This window comes from Platalea leucorodia (assembly GCF_965183815.1).
Source record: "Platalea leucorodia genome assembly, chromosome: 6".
In the NCBI taxonomy this organism is placed as follows: Eukaryota; Metazoa; Chordata; class Aves; order Pelecaniformes; family Threskiornithidae; genus Platalea; species Platalea leucorodia.
In genome coordinates this window covers 17218695-17233311 of record NC_138828.1, presented here as the reverse complement: position 1 = coordinate 17233311, position 14617 = coordinate 17218695, and the positions used below count along the sequence as shown (strand labels likewise).

At 38.2% G+C, this 14617-nt stretch overlaps 1 protein-coding gene across 1 annotated transcript in view; it reads left to right on the top strand.

The window, feature by feature from the left end:
* Positions 1 to 14617, top strand: part of NR3C2 (nuclear receptor subfamily 3 group C member 2) — a gene marked incomplete at its 5' end in the record, with an annotated part of 210062 nt that overhangs the window by 102056 nt on the left and 93389 nt on the right. Inside the window, one exon of the mRNA XM_082314777.1 lies at positions 12420 to 12559. Within this exon, the coding sequence (XP_082170903.1) occupies positions 12420 to 12559 (140 nt within the window). The remainder of the gene's footprint in view (positions 1 to 12419; positions 12560 to 14617) is intronic.

The following is a 14617-nucleotide window of genomic DNA, read 5'->3' as shown; positions in this document are numbered from 1 at the left end:
GATCGCAGCCCTCATCTGCTATTTGACCAAAATTTTCCATGGCACTCAGCAGGCTATTACTTGTCACTCTGACATATAATGGAGGGGTATTTTAATTGATTTAAAAGTTAAAATCTATAGTTATTTAATACAGTATAACTGTATTGTCAGCAGTTACACTTGCTGTGAAAATAGGGAAAGAGGAGTTGAAAGGACTTGGGGTTTGGAATATTAAAAAAAACACATACAATTGATTTTTACCTTCTACTTCTACAGGCTATCAATAGAATTTTTATTTAGTTAACGGGAGCAGAGATTTCCTATTTTGTAATTACTGTTGATTTTAAAAGGGATTCTTGAATGTTAACTGTGCATCTAGTTACTAAAACCTGTATCTTCCAGTGTTCAATAGTACTTCTGCTCAAAAGTCTTCACTTTTGTGGCGAGATCTGAATGACTGCGTTTCTGCTCTGATGCAGTTTTGTTTTACGACCTAAACTGTTCCTCTGTCATGATCTCCTGGTGTCTAAAATAAGTATAATCCTATCCAAATCCAAGGGGTATGCAACATTAAAAACTGCAAATCACTCTAAGGCTGTACAGCATGAGTGCAGTTGGTGCATTTGCACACATGCAGGTTATGTATATGCTGGAGCATGAGATCAAATGGTCTAGCAATACTGTCTTCCTAATTGCTCCTGTGGATGCAAGTATGCAGTGTCTTTCTAACTGGTGATGGTGATGATTAGTTCAAAACGTCTTTTTCTATGTGTCCATTTCAAAACAAGCTCTCTTGCCAGAGACAAAATGAAGAGGGGAAGGCTCTACAAAGATAAGTGCCTCACATCTCTCCCCGCACCCCCCCAGGTCATTCAGCTTACCTGGCTTTCTAATTTAGGAAGAAGCATGGAAAGAATATCTGCATTCCTCCTACAATAGTAGGATGAGAAATAGGGCTATTGAACGCTCATTAATACAGTTCTCTTTTGGCCCATACTGCCTGACAATTGACATAAACTACAGGCAAGGGAAAACAGAGGGACTTGAAGTGTAGAAATAAATGTGGTAATCAACAATATCACCACCAACCGGAGTGACTGTACTTTACCTTGGTGTAAATGTAAAATAGTAATTGTCACTGTGTAGCAGAGGTGGGGCAAGTGGGAAGTGATGTCGCTGTCTGAACTGGCGCTGCCACTTGCCGTGCCTCCTGCTAATCACAATTTTTACAAGCAGATGCAAAGCCTGGAAAGGCTGTTTCACCTGTGATAAAATTCACAGGTTGGACTGGGGTTAGAATACTTTTAAAACTTTGATTTGTCTCACAGTGTATTTTCTGAGAAGGTACCACAGAGCCGTTTACCAGCAGCTAGTCATTTTAGACCAAGGAATTACTCACATACTTGCTAGAGCTGTGCAGGGTAGATGTTTGCCTCCTGAAGTTAAGGCAGGAGGAGGGTTGCATAGCTACTTGTTTGCACTGAAGAGAAAATGGGACTGTTTTTCTTATTTCACCCTGGTTGGTGAATGCTCTGTGAAAACATGAGAGAATCCTCTATGGAAAACTGACCTATAGGGAACAGTTTATCAGAGGAACTTCACATATGCTGGTAAAGAAACATAACTTACAGGTTATATTTGAAAACCAGGTTATACGTGGGATTGCACACCTAGAACTTAAAGCTAGTTTGTGATGAGTTTGGGTTTTGTTTTGTGTTTCCAAAGCATCAACTGCCTTAGAATGGCACCTTTATATTAGGTACATCCTTTGAAGAAATGATGGCTAGACAACTTGCTAATGTATTGGAGGAAATCCAATTGCAAACTGTTGGTAAGCATCCTGAGAGTCAGAGAGACTGGGAAGTGAGTCGTAGGCTAGATGATGTTTGCAGATAGGCACAGGCAAAGGCCACTGGAGATGTGATTGGCCAAGCAAAGAAGCCACAGTCAGAAAAATGAGGGATTGTTGCACGAGGGCCAGCTTCACCACTCACAGAAATAGGCCATGTGAAGGTCTGTCTGAATACCTGCTCCTATGCTGTTTTTCCTTCTTTGCTTTTTTCTCCTTCTCCCAGAAGCTGACAGGTGTGAATCCCGCATCCGTTTGCCCTGTATCGCCTACTGAATGTGGGCATATTCTGCTCGCCGTAACACTTGCATGTTCCTCAAACATCATGACTGTCTTCTTGTTGCTCTGTCAAAAGGTAGCAAAAGCCCGTGAAAGTGACAAGAGGGGAATGGTAAAGGAAATAGAAATGGAAATCACCCTGGCTTTTCTACCTTCTAGTTTTAGGAAGATGTTTTACTGGGGCCATGGGACCAGGAAGGTGGAAGAGACAAATTTATGAGCTACCCCAATGTCTGTGTAGTTCCGTAACTGAGAGCTGCAAGAGTCGTCTTATTTCTTGTATCAAGTAATAATAGTATGCATTGAAACACCATGAACAGCTTGACTGTCTTAAAATGGAAGAATCTTAGTTAAAATGAAGCCTTCATTATTTTGAATGGTGTTTTTAGAAGTCACAGAAGATATTTCAAAATAATGTGAATATTTGCTTTTTGAAATACCTGTTAATCAGAGATGGTGGTGAAGCTGGATTTCTGCTTTTACTGTATAATCTGAAACAAGTGCCAAGCTGGAAACTTTCAGTAAAGAACTGTGCCTAACTTTATTAAGTATTATTACCTTTTTATTAGTAAGATCATCTTCAGCATAATGTTTCTTTTTCCAGCCTTCTTTTTACAGATGCGCCCAGAACTTGCTGCACGTTGCAACATATTTAAGTCTGTTCATGTCGGGAATTTCTCCGATATGCTTATGGGCTTGAGTCTTACTACTCAGCTCTGCATTGGTAACTCATACTAAATAATATTGTGAGCTGTCTGTTACCTTTTATTTTTCCCTATGCCTTGTTTATGAAGTTTAGGTTAGTGTACAGACTTTCCTACTTTTATTTTCTGTTCCTATGTGGAATTATAATATACAGTGGTACCATAATGCTAATACGCTTTCAACATCCATACTAATTTTGTCTTGTTGGCTGTGGGGGGCACAAGGGAGCTGAAAGGGCAAACACCCCCCCTTTCCCCCCATTACATTCTTTCAGCTCAAGCAATAATTATACATGTTGCCTTTTGAAGCCTGTGGGATTGCTCTTATGAGTAAAGGTCTGCCATACTGGGGCTTTTATTTGACAAGTTGGAAAATAGCCTTTGTTCCCATGGTAACGTTTTTTTGTGCTTTGGTGCGTTTTTTCCCTATGGTTTCATGGTTGCTCTGGAGGTTTTTCTGTTGTGGTATTTTAATCTCCATTAGACTGGGGATGACAGTTCAGTTTACTTTTTGCTATTATGAAATATTTTAATTTTTTTTTAATTTGATTACAGAACTCTTGTAAACTCTTTATATTGCGTGGTTAGGTCATTAATGGTTTGGTGGCTTTCTCTGTAAGCATATCATGCACTCAAAAGATAAATTGAACAGTTTGTAATAGGAAAGTATGTACAACTGGACCAAGCTGCTTCTGTTATAAACTAATATTTTTGATACAGGCAGTCTTTCAGGACTTACGGGGCCAAGCCCTTGCCAGACATACCACGTAGATTTTTGTCTCTGCAACAGAACGACGTTTCTTAAGGTTGAAAACAGTCAATACTCTGGTCATCAATGTCATTTCAGGTTGCTGTAATAAGGGTTTCATAAAATAAAGCTTTCAAGCAAAGGCAAGTATTTTTAGGAGTTGCTTGTTTAGACTCTGAGGGAAGAACTTGAAGAAAGTAGTGAGCTTTATTTTGAGAAGAGGAGGCTTTTTAAAGAGATGTTCTTGTTACTGGTAGCATCTCTCTGCACTTGGCTTCTATGTATATTTTCCTTCTTCCTTTCTCGTTCAATTTTTCTTTGTCTTGGAAGTCCTCAATAGCGGAGCAAAATAGTCATGCAGTCTTGTCTTGCCTGCAATTCCTCATGACAACGATTTCCCACGGGTGTCCCCATCAGCAGGTGAACCTCACTTGAATCACTGCATTTTATGCAGCTTTAAAATATTGGTATGTTGCTGACCAAGAAGGCAGCAGAGCCTCACCAAGTAAACGCTCCTATGCTCTTGTACGAGAGTGATCAGGATGCATAATTATTTTACATATTTTTCAGTGGTGGAAGATGAGATGGTGCTGTGGAAAATTGGATTTTCAAAGCTGTATCTCTTTCCTTTTAGTCATGGCAGGTGAGCAGGTGCAGGAAAAGAAAGAGTTAAACAAACTCCCTGCCTCCCCCCCAATAGACTTTCAATAATTAACTAGATCATTTTCCAGATAAACTGTTCCTGCCTTATCTTGCTATACAATACATAGCAGTTTATAATCAGCAGCACAAATACCAACATTGCATGCATTTAAACTGCACTAATTCTATAAGTGGACCAAATATGAAAAGTTAGAGCAAATGCGGTGCGAGGCTTACTGTTGTTCTCTGGCTTCCAAAGTTGGAGGTTTTCTCCTGATAGGAAGCGCTCTGTCTGGGTTAAGCATTCCATTTCAATAGATAACTATATTTATGTACTAAAAAAACTGCAGAACAAGTAAATTTTATTTCCCTGGGGCAGTTGGATCTTGGTACATTGTGACAGTACTTAGAGGAGAAAAGTGCGTTGCAGAAGAATATTGGGACGACTTCTCTGGTTACTGAATTAGTGGGTAAAAAGTAGATTTATTTCCCTAGGAGATAAGTGCTCCTCAGTTTCAGTCCACCAGAACACACGTTTGTTTATGCTTAAGTTCATATTTTTCTGTAGCCGACAGATTATTTTGAGGTAAAATCTGGATAGCCAACTGTAGTTGCTACCAAAAGATTTCAGTAGAGAAGGTCAAGGAAAAGTCAAAGCTTACAGCTGGATTGAGGAAAATGCTGGGTCCTGTCAGCATCCACTAAGGTAAATGGAAATTGAAGGAGCTTAGTACACTTGCTTCATTTTGTAAAATCAACATATGCCTTAAGGTTAAACTAAATACAGGAACCTGTTCACTGGTGACTACAGCACAGGAGAACCCATCAGCTTCTATTTGCAGAATAAACACTGGAATTTAAATGCCTTTTTTAAAATCCTGAGTGAATCTTTTTAGATGGGGGCTTGGGAGAAAGGGTGGAGCCTTTTCTGTTATCAGTGAACATTATTTTGCTTGTTACCAGAATTAAGATCCAGGTATGAAAATGTGATATATGACCCTTAGGCATTGCTAAATAAAGTAACTTAATGTGAAAGCTGGAGCTGCTGAGGAAAGAAACCACCTGATTTCACAGTTTGCTTTCTCTTAACTAAATGCGCTTTCCCCTGTGATTCCTATGTGTTTCACCATACTAAGCATTTCTTAAGAAGAAAAAAAGTATAAATACTGGATTAATTTGGTAATCTATACATTTGTATTAGGGTTGTAGTGTTTGAAGTTCAAACAATTAAAAATTTTCTATCTTGGAATAGAATACCTCTGTGCTTAAAAAAAAAAATAAAATTGAGACTAACCACTAAATTAAGTGCAGTTTTATAGCCACTGAATTTTCTGGTTGGTTGGTTGGTTTTGTTTGTTTGTTTTTTAATTTCTTAAAATTATACCTTCAAATTCGTAGGTGGCAAAATAAGTTTATTTTGGTGAGATACTGGTCCATTTTTTTAAAATTACAGCAATTAGTAGTGGATTGCATGAGTTCATCATTAGCTGAAACAAAACAAACAAAAATGAATAAATGGTAATCCAAGTAAAAGCTTCAGGATCCTGAAGTTTGGGACATTTCAAAAATAATTGATTTATAGCACAAGAAGATACTATTTTCTAGGTCATTTTTCTTCCTTAATTGAATTTTCTGAATATTTCACGTTGAAAATGTATTTTTTCAATGGATGTTTTTGTTATCTTTGTTATTCTAATAGAGAGAAGACATTAAAGAAAAAAATTGTTTCCCTAACCACTTATATTACTTATGGACTGATACAATACTCCAGATGTCAGAGTAAGCATGCACTGCTTCAGATGTTACGCTCGGTGTCTATCATCCATAATATGCACTAAAGTACACAGCTTTCCTAAAATATTTAGACCTCGTTCAAGATTTCTGAGTCTTAAAATTTTTGTTTGGGTTTTTTTTAAGGTTTAGTCTTAAAAAAAAAAAAAAAAAAAAAAAAAAGCCTTTTTTTAAGGCTGCAGGTCTAAGGGTTGGTAGTGGCCATATGAGTCCTATTGCTTTATCCAAGGAAACATACCCGTTTCTGTAATGTCTGTCTTATCTCCGTAGGAGCAGGATGATACCCCGAGAAACTCAGCAAGCAGAATTTGCAGCTAGGTTATTTAGCAATTTGTATATGTCTCTGTCAAACATCAGAGGGTAAATGTTGCTCTGCCTGCATGCAGGAGTGTTGCTGCTGAGGCTCAGGGGTGGTTTGGTTTCAGCGGTCCTTCCTTAGCTCAGCGTTCATGAGGTCCCATGTGATTGCCTTCTCCTCCAAAAATCTGATCGTTTCATCTCTGCACCTTTTCACTTCTCTATGCTTTCTTGGTCTGCTGACAAGAAGATTGGTTTATATAGTCTGACATTTAAGAAATACCATTTTCCAGTCTGCTAATCTGCTTTATGTAAGTAGTTCTAGGAGAGAGCCAGGGTGCCTTCCTGCAGTGAAACTTTTTTAAAAATTCGGGCTACACAAGGTGAGACTGATATTGGTCAAACCTTAGTATTGACAATTAAAACTAGCAGCATGGAGCAAAATCTGGGAAGATGGTACATGCCGTTGGTGGAGGTCGTGACCAGCATCATTGTATAGGGGTCAGATAATCTATTGGACAACTTTTGACCAGTGTAACATTTTCTAAATAACTAGTAGAGTTATCTTAGGCGGTGAAATATTGTTTCTATGTGAACACGCACAAAAATAACGGAGATGATGTGAAGAGGATATCGTTATGCTATATACTGTGACCGCTGAGTGAACGATGAGTTAAAGAAAAGAAGATACTAGGAGAGCTGCTAGAGAAGTGACCAGTAAAAGGAAGCACTTTAGGGATGTAAGATTAGCTGTGGAAACCAAGAAGAATTTGGGGGACTATTTGGAGGGGGATAAGAGTTTATATTCAGGGTAGCATAAACTTGGTAATCAGTCTCTCGATTTTAGCGCTAGGTTGTGAGGAGTTGTATTTTCATTCAGCGTGGGAGTTTCTTGTCTCTCTTGGGCAGCATCAGCTGCCCCGCTGCATTGAGGTTGGTGAGGGCCAAACATTGTGGGTGTGCCGCTGCAGCGGCACAACCGGCTCGGCAGCGCCGGGGGCTCTTGGGTGGCTCTTGGTCAATCCCTGGCCACCTCCTGACCATCTGAGCTTCCTTGGGTGTGAAAGCCAGACTGTCCACGTCATGGTTGTGAAATACCATTGAAATACACAGTCCTTGTTTTGGGCCACCAGGAAGGTTAGTTTCAATATCTGTATGTGCACAGTTAACTATCATGTTTTCGTGTGCCAGTCCCCAGTAGAAGATGACTTGCCCTGGAGGTTTCACCCCTTCAGAAATGAGATGAGAGGGTAGAAGGAAAATGCTGGCAGTCTCTGCATCTTGAATCTCCTGATTATTCTTCCTCTTAAAAGTGGTTCTTTTTTCTTTTGGTGAAAATAGGATGCTGATCTCAAATTCTTTTTACCTTTGTTTTCACAAAAGTTTATTTATTGAGGTGTACCCAGGTTCCTTCTGTTTGTTTTACTACCAGAAAATTTCTGTATGAAAAAGAAAAGTCAATGATGTGGAATTAAAAAGGACTCTCTAGATCTCATAATAATAAAAGCACTTGGAACAAATGAATTTGGGATTCATATTGTGGCTTACGCTTCTTTGGAATGCCTCATTTTATCATCAGAGAGGCATCGTTTGTTTAAACTGTGCTCCTGTATGACATCTGGTTTGAAAAGCATAATAACCTATATAATCAGCTTTTAAAATGCTGGATTATCTGTGGGTTTATTGACTCTTCTTTACAAAATCTGTTATTTCTAATTAATTCTCCATATAACTATTACTAAAGCCAACTTGCAGACACACAAATGAGCTTGATGGCAATGGCTAGTCAAGGTCAGCATTTCACTGCCAGCATTTGCACTGTTGAGGATAATAAATCAGGCTTATTCCTAATCACATACCCTACAACGTGACAAATGTTAGTGGAGCAACCATTTTACAAATCATTTAGAAGATACATTTGGCATTGTTAAACTGCTCCATGCTGCCCTTGGCTGTAAAAGCATTGTATAAAATACGTATGCTCTGTTAGCTCTCCTGTATTTAAATCCTGCGGGGGGGGGGGGGGGGGGGGGGGGGCAGGGCAAGTGTTTGCTTTTTTTAATACTTTGTATTGGAAATAATGAGAGAGGTGTGAAAGTAATAACACCTAATCAACCTCTGGAAACCACTGGCTTCTGAAAGCAGTGGTGAGTAGCCAGCTCTGTGGCACTAATTCATATTTCTTGTGTTTTCAGTTAGAAGTTTATATTGAGAGTAGGTTGCTGCCCACAAGAAATTTTCTGGGTCAACAATAGTCCCTTGTGTGAAAGTTTAAAAAAAACTGTTAAATATCAGAGCAATAGTTGTTAGGCTCCAATTTGGACTGGGGCAAATGTGTAAACACAATGTTTTCACTTGGTCTAAAGTTTAAGACTCAATCGTGTTGTGGCCCACAGATGTCATCACATTTAGCGTGTCATTCAAATAGATGTTTGGCAGTAGGCTAATTGCTGTGCAGGGAGTCAGTTGTAAAGTTCTTGATATTTTTTTATGGTATCCATTCTTAGTTCTTGATCTTTTTTATGGTATCCGTTCTTATTTGGACCAACTCCTGTATTTTTCTAAAGAGAGAATGATGTATTACCTAGATAATCTGGATTATTGTAATTAAAATTCTCATCTGGAGCAAAAAATCAAACTGAGCTCCAAAAAAAGAACTAAAATTAATATATGTATCAATATATTAATATACACCTGTTATAATCAATTTAACGCTTAGTTTTTACCTATTAAGTGTTACCTGCCTGTAGCTTTTCCCATGTACCTGTTTACATTAGAATTACTTTTCAGAAATTTATGGGATATATCTGTAGAAAATTAATGAAAAAGGAAAATATTTAACTTGGAGCATGCATGAAAAGCACTTTCAAAGTGGTTTTTCTTAGTGCAGTGTTTCTCCCTGTACATATTGTAGGATATAGGGCTATACTGATTAATTAAATAATTGGCTGCTTAAAAGCAGTAAATAAATAAAGTGTGTTTCTGTGTCATAAACACTGGATATCTGGCCTTGAAATGAGGGCGGAGAGGTGGTTCACTCACCAGTTAGATCTTAATGCAGATCTTGTTCACCATGGTCAAGTCGCTAAGAAAGGAATGACAGCCTGAACGTAAGAGAGATTCAGGAGGAAAAGGTGTAACCATCTGCGCGTGCCTTGTTGAGAAAGAAAAGCTTCCACAGAGAGAATGACTTAATCTGAGCTTTAGCAATATGATTTGAGCATATTTTTTGGACTCAGACTTTTATCATTTGCAGGTGTGTACAAACACCACTTTATCTTTGTATAAGGTAATATAACAGCATTTTGAATTGACAAATGCTTTGGTGTAGCATGGGTGAAAGAAGAACATAATAGATTTTAAAAACAAGCCAAACGGTGTTCATTAGAAGACAATCATAGCTAGAGCTGGCACAAGTTGGAGTAGATTTAAGTATCAATGTTTCTTTGCAATAGAGTATTTGAGAATTGCTCCATGTTGGATACTCCTATTAAGAATAAAAATATGTCATTTGTGCTTTAACCTATTCCACTTTTAAACTGATTAAAAGGATGTATGGGAGTTAATTGAATTTTATTCCAGAATGTTAAGTTTCCACCTGTGATGCTGTGGCTGAGCAGTTGAATACATGCTTTGTATTCAAGCTGTACCTTCACCTTTCAGCTATATTCAAGCCCTTCGTTTAGAGAAGCACTGTATAAAATATGCTATAGATTATGTCTTAGGTAGGCATTTAATAATAGTCATGGATCAGCTGGTGTCTCGATGTGTCTTTACTGGCTTTTTTTACCCAATATTTCTGTGTAAGTGAAATTTTATAGGGTAGCTTGTATATTAAAAAAACGCTCTCCCACCTTCTGCAAATCCTACATGACAATTTATTTTCAACTAAAAATAATACTTTTATATATATAGTATGTATCTATATAGAGAGTGTGTGTATATATGTGTGTGTGTATATATATATATAAAAAAAAAAACACACACTGCTGTGATACCCTGGAAACTTCCATTTCTCCACAGGAAGAACTCTCTAACAGAATTACCTTTTTTAGATATTAAAAAAAAAAAAAATACACTGACCTTTTTCAGGGTAGAAAGACGAAAGACTAGGAAAATTTTTGCTAGTCTTATGAAGAAATGGGAACATGCAGCATCAAAATTACAAATGCCCTGAGACATTTTGGTGGTATGTCAGAATTGAAATGTTTCCCTTCTCAGACAAAATACCACCCTTTGCAATGAAAAAGCAAAACAAGAAAAAAGATTTTTCAAGGAGTTAGTTTTCCAGGTTATTGACATTTTCTCTAGAAAGCAGACACCTTTTGAAGAGTTTTGTTTAATGAGAGGCTTAATGTTTTTCATACAGTATGAAACGTGCTACAGGGAGAAAGTCCCGTTCATTGCCTAAACAAATCCAAACGCAGAGCTGAATACCAGCACAGTCTTGGCAAATCCTGAAGGATCTACCCTTTCCTTAGGGGTAGATTAATGCAGTGTGCATAGGTATGACAGTGACTTGAGCACACAGAACTTATTTTAACATAGATTTGGTGAGGCTTTCCTTTGTCTCTCTAACAGATGAGCTAATGCCATCACCTAGCAATTATCAAGTAGTGTGATGTTATGTAATGAAAGTATAAATAGCACGAGGACTAAAACTAGTAAATCTAACAGACTAGCGAGCAGACAAGAGCAGGAATACTATCTGGAACATTTTGATTAGCATCTGAACGCTGTCATTTAAAAAGACATTTAGATTTGATGTTACAGTAAAGCTGCAGGCCAGGAGAGTTGTGGTCCTTGATCTGGAGTGACATTCGTGCTGTGCCGCTGGGTAAATCGCTTGGCCTCTGTATACCTCTTTAAAGGAAGACAAAAAATTGGAAAAAGGCAAAGGGTGTGTACTTGAAATTTCTTAAGCAAGGTGGTTATCTTATGTTTGAATTAAGACTACCTGTGAACTTCGTTTCCCAATGACTGACCAACAAATAGCCTATGACCTGCAATTTGAACTATCGGATTACTTCACCACCGGTGTAAAGTCTTTTAGGGTTGTTCTTGTAGTTGTTTGGCAGCATTCAGAGAGATAACGTGCGAAGAAATGCAAGAGGTCACGTTTGCCTGGAGGAGAGAGCCTGTGTGGAAGGAAAGACTCTCCCCAGCCCTCCGGAGATGTGGGAGGGATCCAAAGCTTTCATCTCCTTCAGTATCTGGCACGTTTCTCCTAGCGTGCCGATTACATTAGGGTGGTATTTCCAGTTCCCCGGGGGGAAGAGGGGAGGGAGGAGACTCGCTCCATCATGAAATGTGACTTGTTTGTGAAGAGTGCTGTCTTTTAGAGTTGCCAGTGGAAAATACTTCCTAAAGATGCCTTCGGAGAGTCATGATTTAAAAAACCCAACGACAGAAATGCCCGGTCTTTTCAGAAGGTGGTAGATGGTTGACGCTGGGTTTGCAAGATGCATTGTTCTGCAAAGCTTTGGGATGGTTTCTGAACCTCTGGTGCTGCTTTGCTGGCACCTACAGTCATATGGAAGGGTCTTCTGCACTTGCAGAATGTAAAAAGGCTTCAAAACTGCTTTGGAAGTAAGCTGTTAAATTACAGAAATATTAGATATAAACTCAAGGACCACTGTAGTGGTAAGCAGGAATGCGGACAAGAGAGTGCATACAACTTTGCTGCGCTACTTCATAAAGTGGTCTTAGTGGTTTTATTACAGGTATTCCTTAGCTTGAAACAAACAAACAGAAAGAAAATTTATTGCTATCAGGTCGCTGCCAGAGTGGTTGGTTGGTTGGTTTGTTTGTTTGTTTATTTTCAGTTTTAATCATCTGCTACCAATAAATTCCACTGCCCTTGTGGTAACTTCTCACATTAACATTGATATATTATGGGTGTTTTAAAACAGACAATAAAAATATTGCACTTACTAATTAAAGCAATTCATGTATCCACCCAGGCACTGCCAGAAAGAGTTGTGGTTTCCTAATTGTTAGGTGCCTTGAGCAATATACCTGTTATAAATTCTTAATTGAACTTTGCATTATGGCCAGTGTGATTTGAAATATTCATAGCTGTTTTTGTTTGTTTGTTTGTTTTTGTTTTGTTTGTTTTTGTTTACTCCAGCTCTTCATTGAGAAGTGTATCAACTGGATCTTCAAGACCTTCCAAAGTGTGTTTGGTGTGCGGAGATGAGGCATCTGGATGTCATTATGGGGTGGTTACATGTGGCAGCTGTAAAGTTTTCTTCAAGAGAGCAGTAGAAGGTAAGAAAACACAAAACAAAAAAACATCAACAAAAAAGAAAAGACAAAATAGGTGCGGGTTTGGGTTTTTTTAGTATAAGTATATATACACACATGCACATATGTGTTTTCATATGTGTTTTCTGCCGTTGATAAAATTCTGTGTTGTTAATCTGGAAAAAAAAAAGTTGAATGAACTCCAATTACGTGTGGTGTAATTTATGTAGAATATGCCAGGGTGTTTTGCAATGTACACCTTCTAAAGGATGTGTTGTTTTACTTCATGCCACTGCTGAACCAGGCTTCTTCTCCACCCCTCCAAGTGGATTTTTGTAATTTTTAATGGACACAGATACAATTGATGTAAACGTACTACTGCTTACTACTGTACTGGAGGATGAATATGGTTGTCTCATCATGCTTTGGCAGCCTTATATATGATAGTATGATTCACTCAGGTCAGTTATCTCCCTGTGGGTACCTCCAGGGCTTCAATTCGGTACTGCATCTGCTTCATCTTTCAGTAAAAGAGAAGTGGCTTTACAGTACTGTGGTAGATTGGTGAGGAAGCAGGAACTGATCTTGGAGCTTTTCTTAGAGATCATTTTCTTCATTAAGGACTAGGACTTTCATGAGGACTATATTTTGATAGCTTTATCATCACAGGATTGTTTTGCTGACATCTCCCTATTTTATGTTAATTATGGTATAGCTAGTCTTTCCTGGGCATCTCAATAGAAGGAAGTTAGGATCACTCAGAGTGCTACAGGACCTCTGGTAGGTGTTGCCTCTCTGTGACTTGGGTTGTTAGGGTAAAAGAAAATGTTTGACCCTTACAGACTTTGTAAACAATTTCTTCAAGTGATAAACATTAAGTTTTTAATACCTGATAAAGAATAAGAGTTCATGGCATGCAAAGGACATAAATAGGTTTTTTGAAGTCTTTCCTGATGAGTAGATGTTCTTAGAACCACTGATGAAGCAGGAGATCTCTATTGATTTATTTTCATGAAGAAAAACATAGAAGGAAGAAAACAGGCTCTTAATATGGTGTCCAGCTTATGCACTGAGAAAAGTGAGGCAGTGTGTGATGTGATTAATTCCTTCTGTGATCATTAAATCTGCTGCTGATGGTAATAAAGATTTAGCTCTGTTAAATAGACCTGGAGGGCTTGTGCGTCATTGAAGTCAAGACCTCATGTAATATCTCTCTATCAATCAATTTGTCTATCTATCATCAAAAGTGTCAATCTAATTGAAATGAACTTCCCAAAGTTATAAGGACGCAAAAAAGGTTTCCCCCTTCTGAAAGCATTTTCTGTTATTGTTGTGTAATAGCTGACCTTGATGCCTTAATTCCCTAACTTCTTCCTTGAGTTTTCAGTCACTTAATGTAGCACATGAACTGGAAAACCTTACTTATTTTCATTGAGTGATTTCCTCCATGTGCTTGCATGCCACGTCAGGGATGGGTCTTCAGACATCCATGTCTAAGCTGGCCTCTGAATCATGGGGATATTTTTTTTGTTGTGGTGGTGGTGAGGTTTTGCATACACCAGCACGTACTACGTGAAGTAACACCACCTTTTGTTATCTTCCTTCCTCCTTTCCTGCCTTCCAGGAAAGCTTCCTTCCCAGTCTTGAATCACTGTAATTTCAAGGTACTGTGTATCTACATTGACCACACCCCTCTCTTTTGGTGTCCTTTCTGACTTAATCTGATGGATATCCCTATCCAACTTTACAGGAATTGCCAAGGATTCTCTTTAGGAGTTAACAAAGTAGCAAGACTATGTTTCCAAGCCTCAGGAGCCAAACTTATTAGGAAAGGATTACTCTGTAATTAGGCATAGAAATACAATTTTTAAATGTAGCTAAGAGTTATCAGCAACTACTGAAAGCTTATGAGTTAAGCAAAAAAAACTCAAAAAATGAAAGACAAAACGACCTGTCATCCCTAAAAATTTAAGATAGGGGTTTTAAATTAGCTTAAAATATATTTTTTAGAATTATTATATTAACATACATGTTCCTACCAGTGGTATGTGAATACTATCTAGACTTCTGCTTAGTATGCAC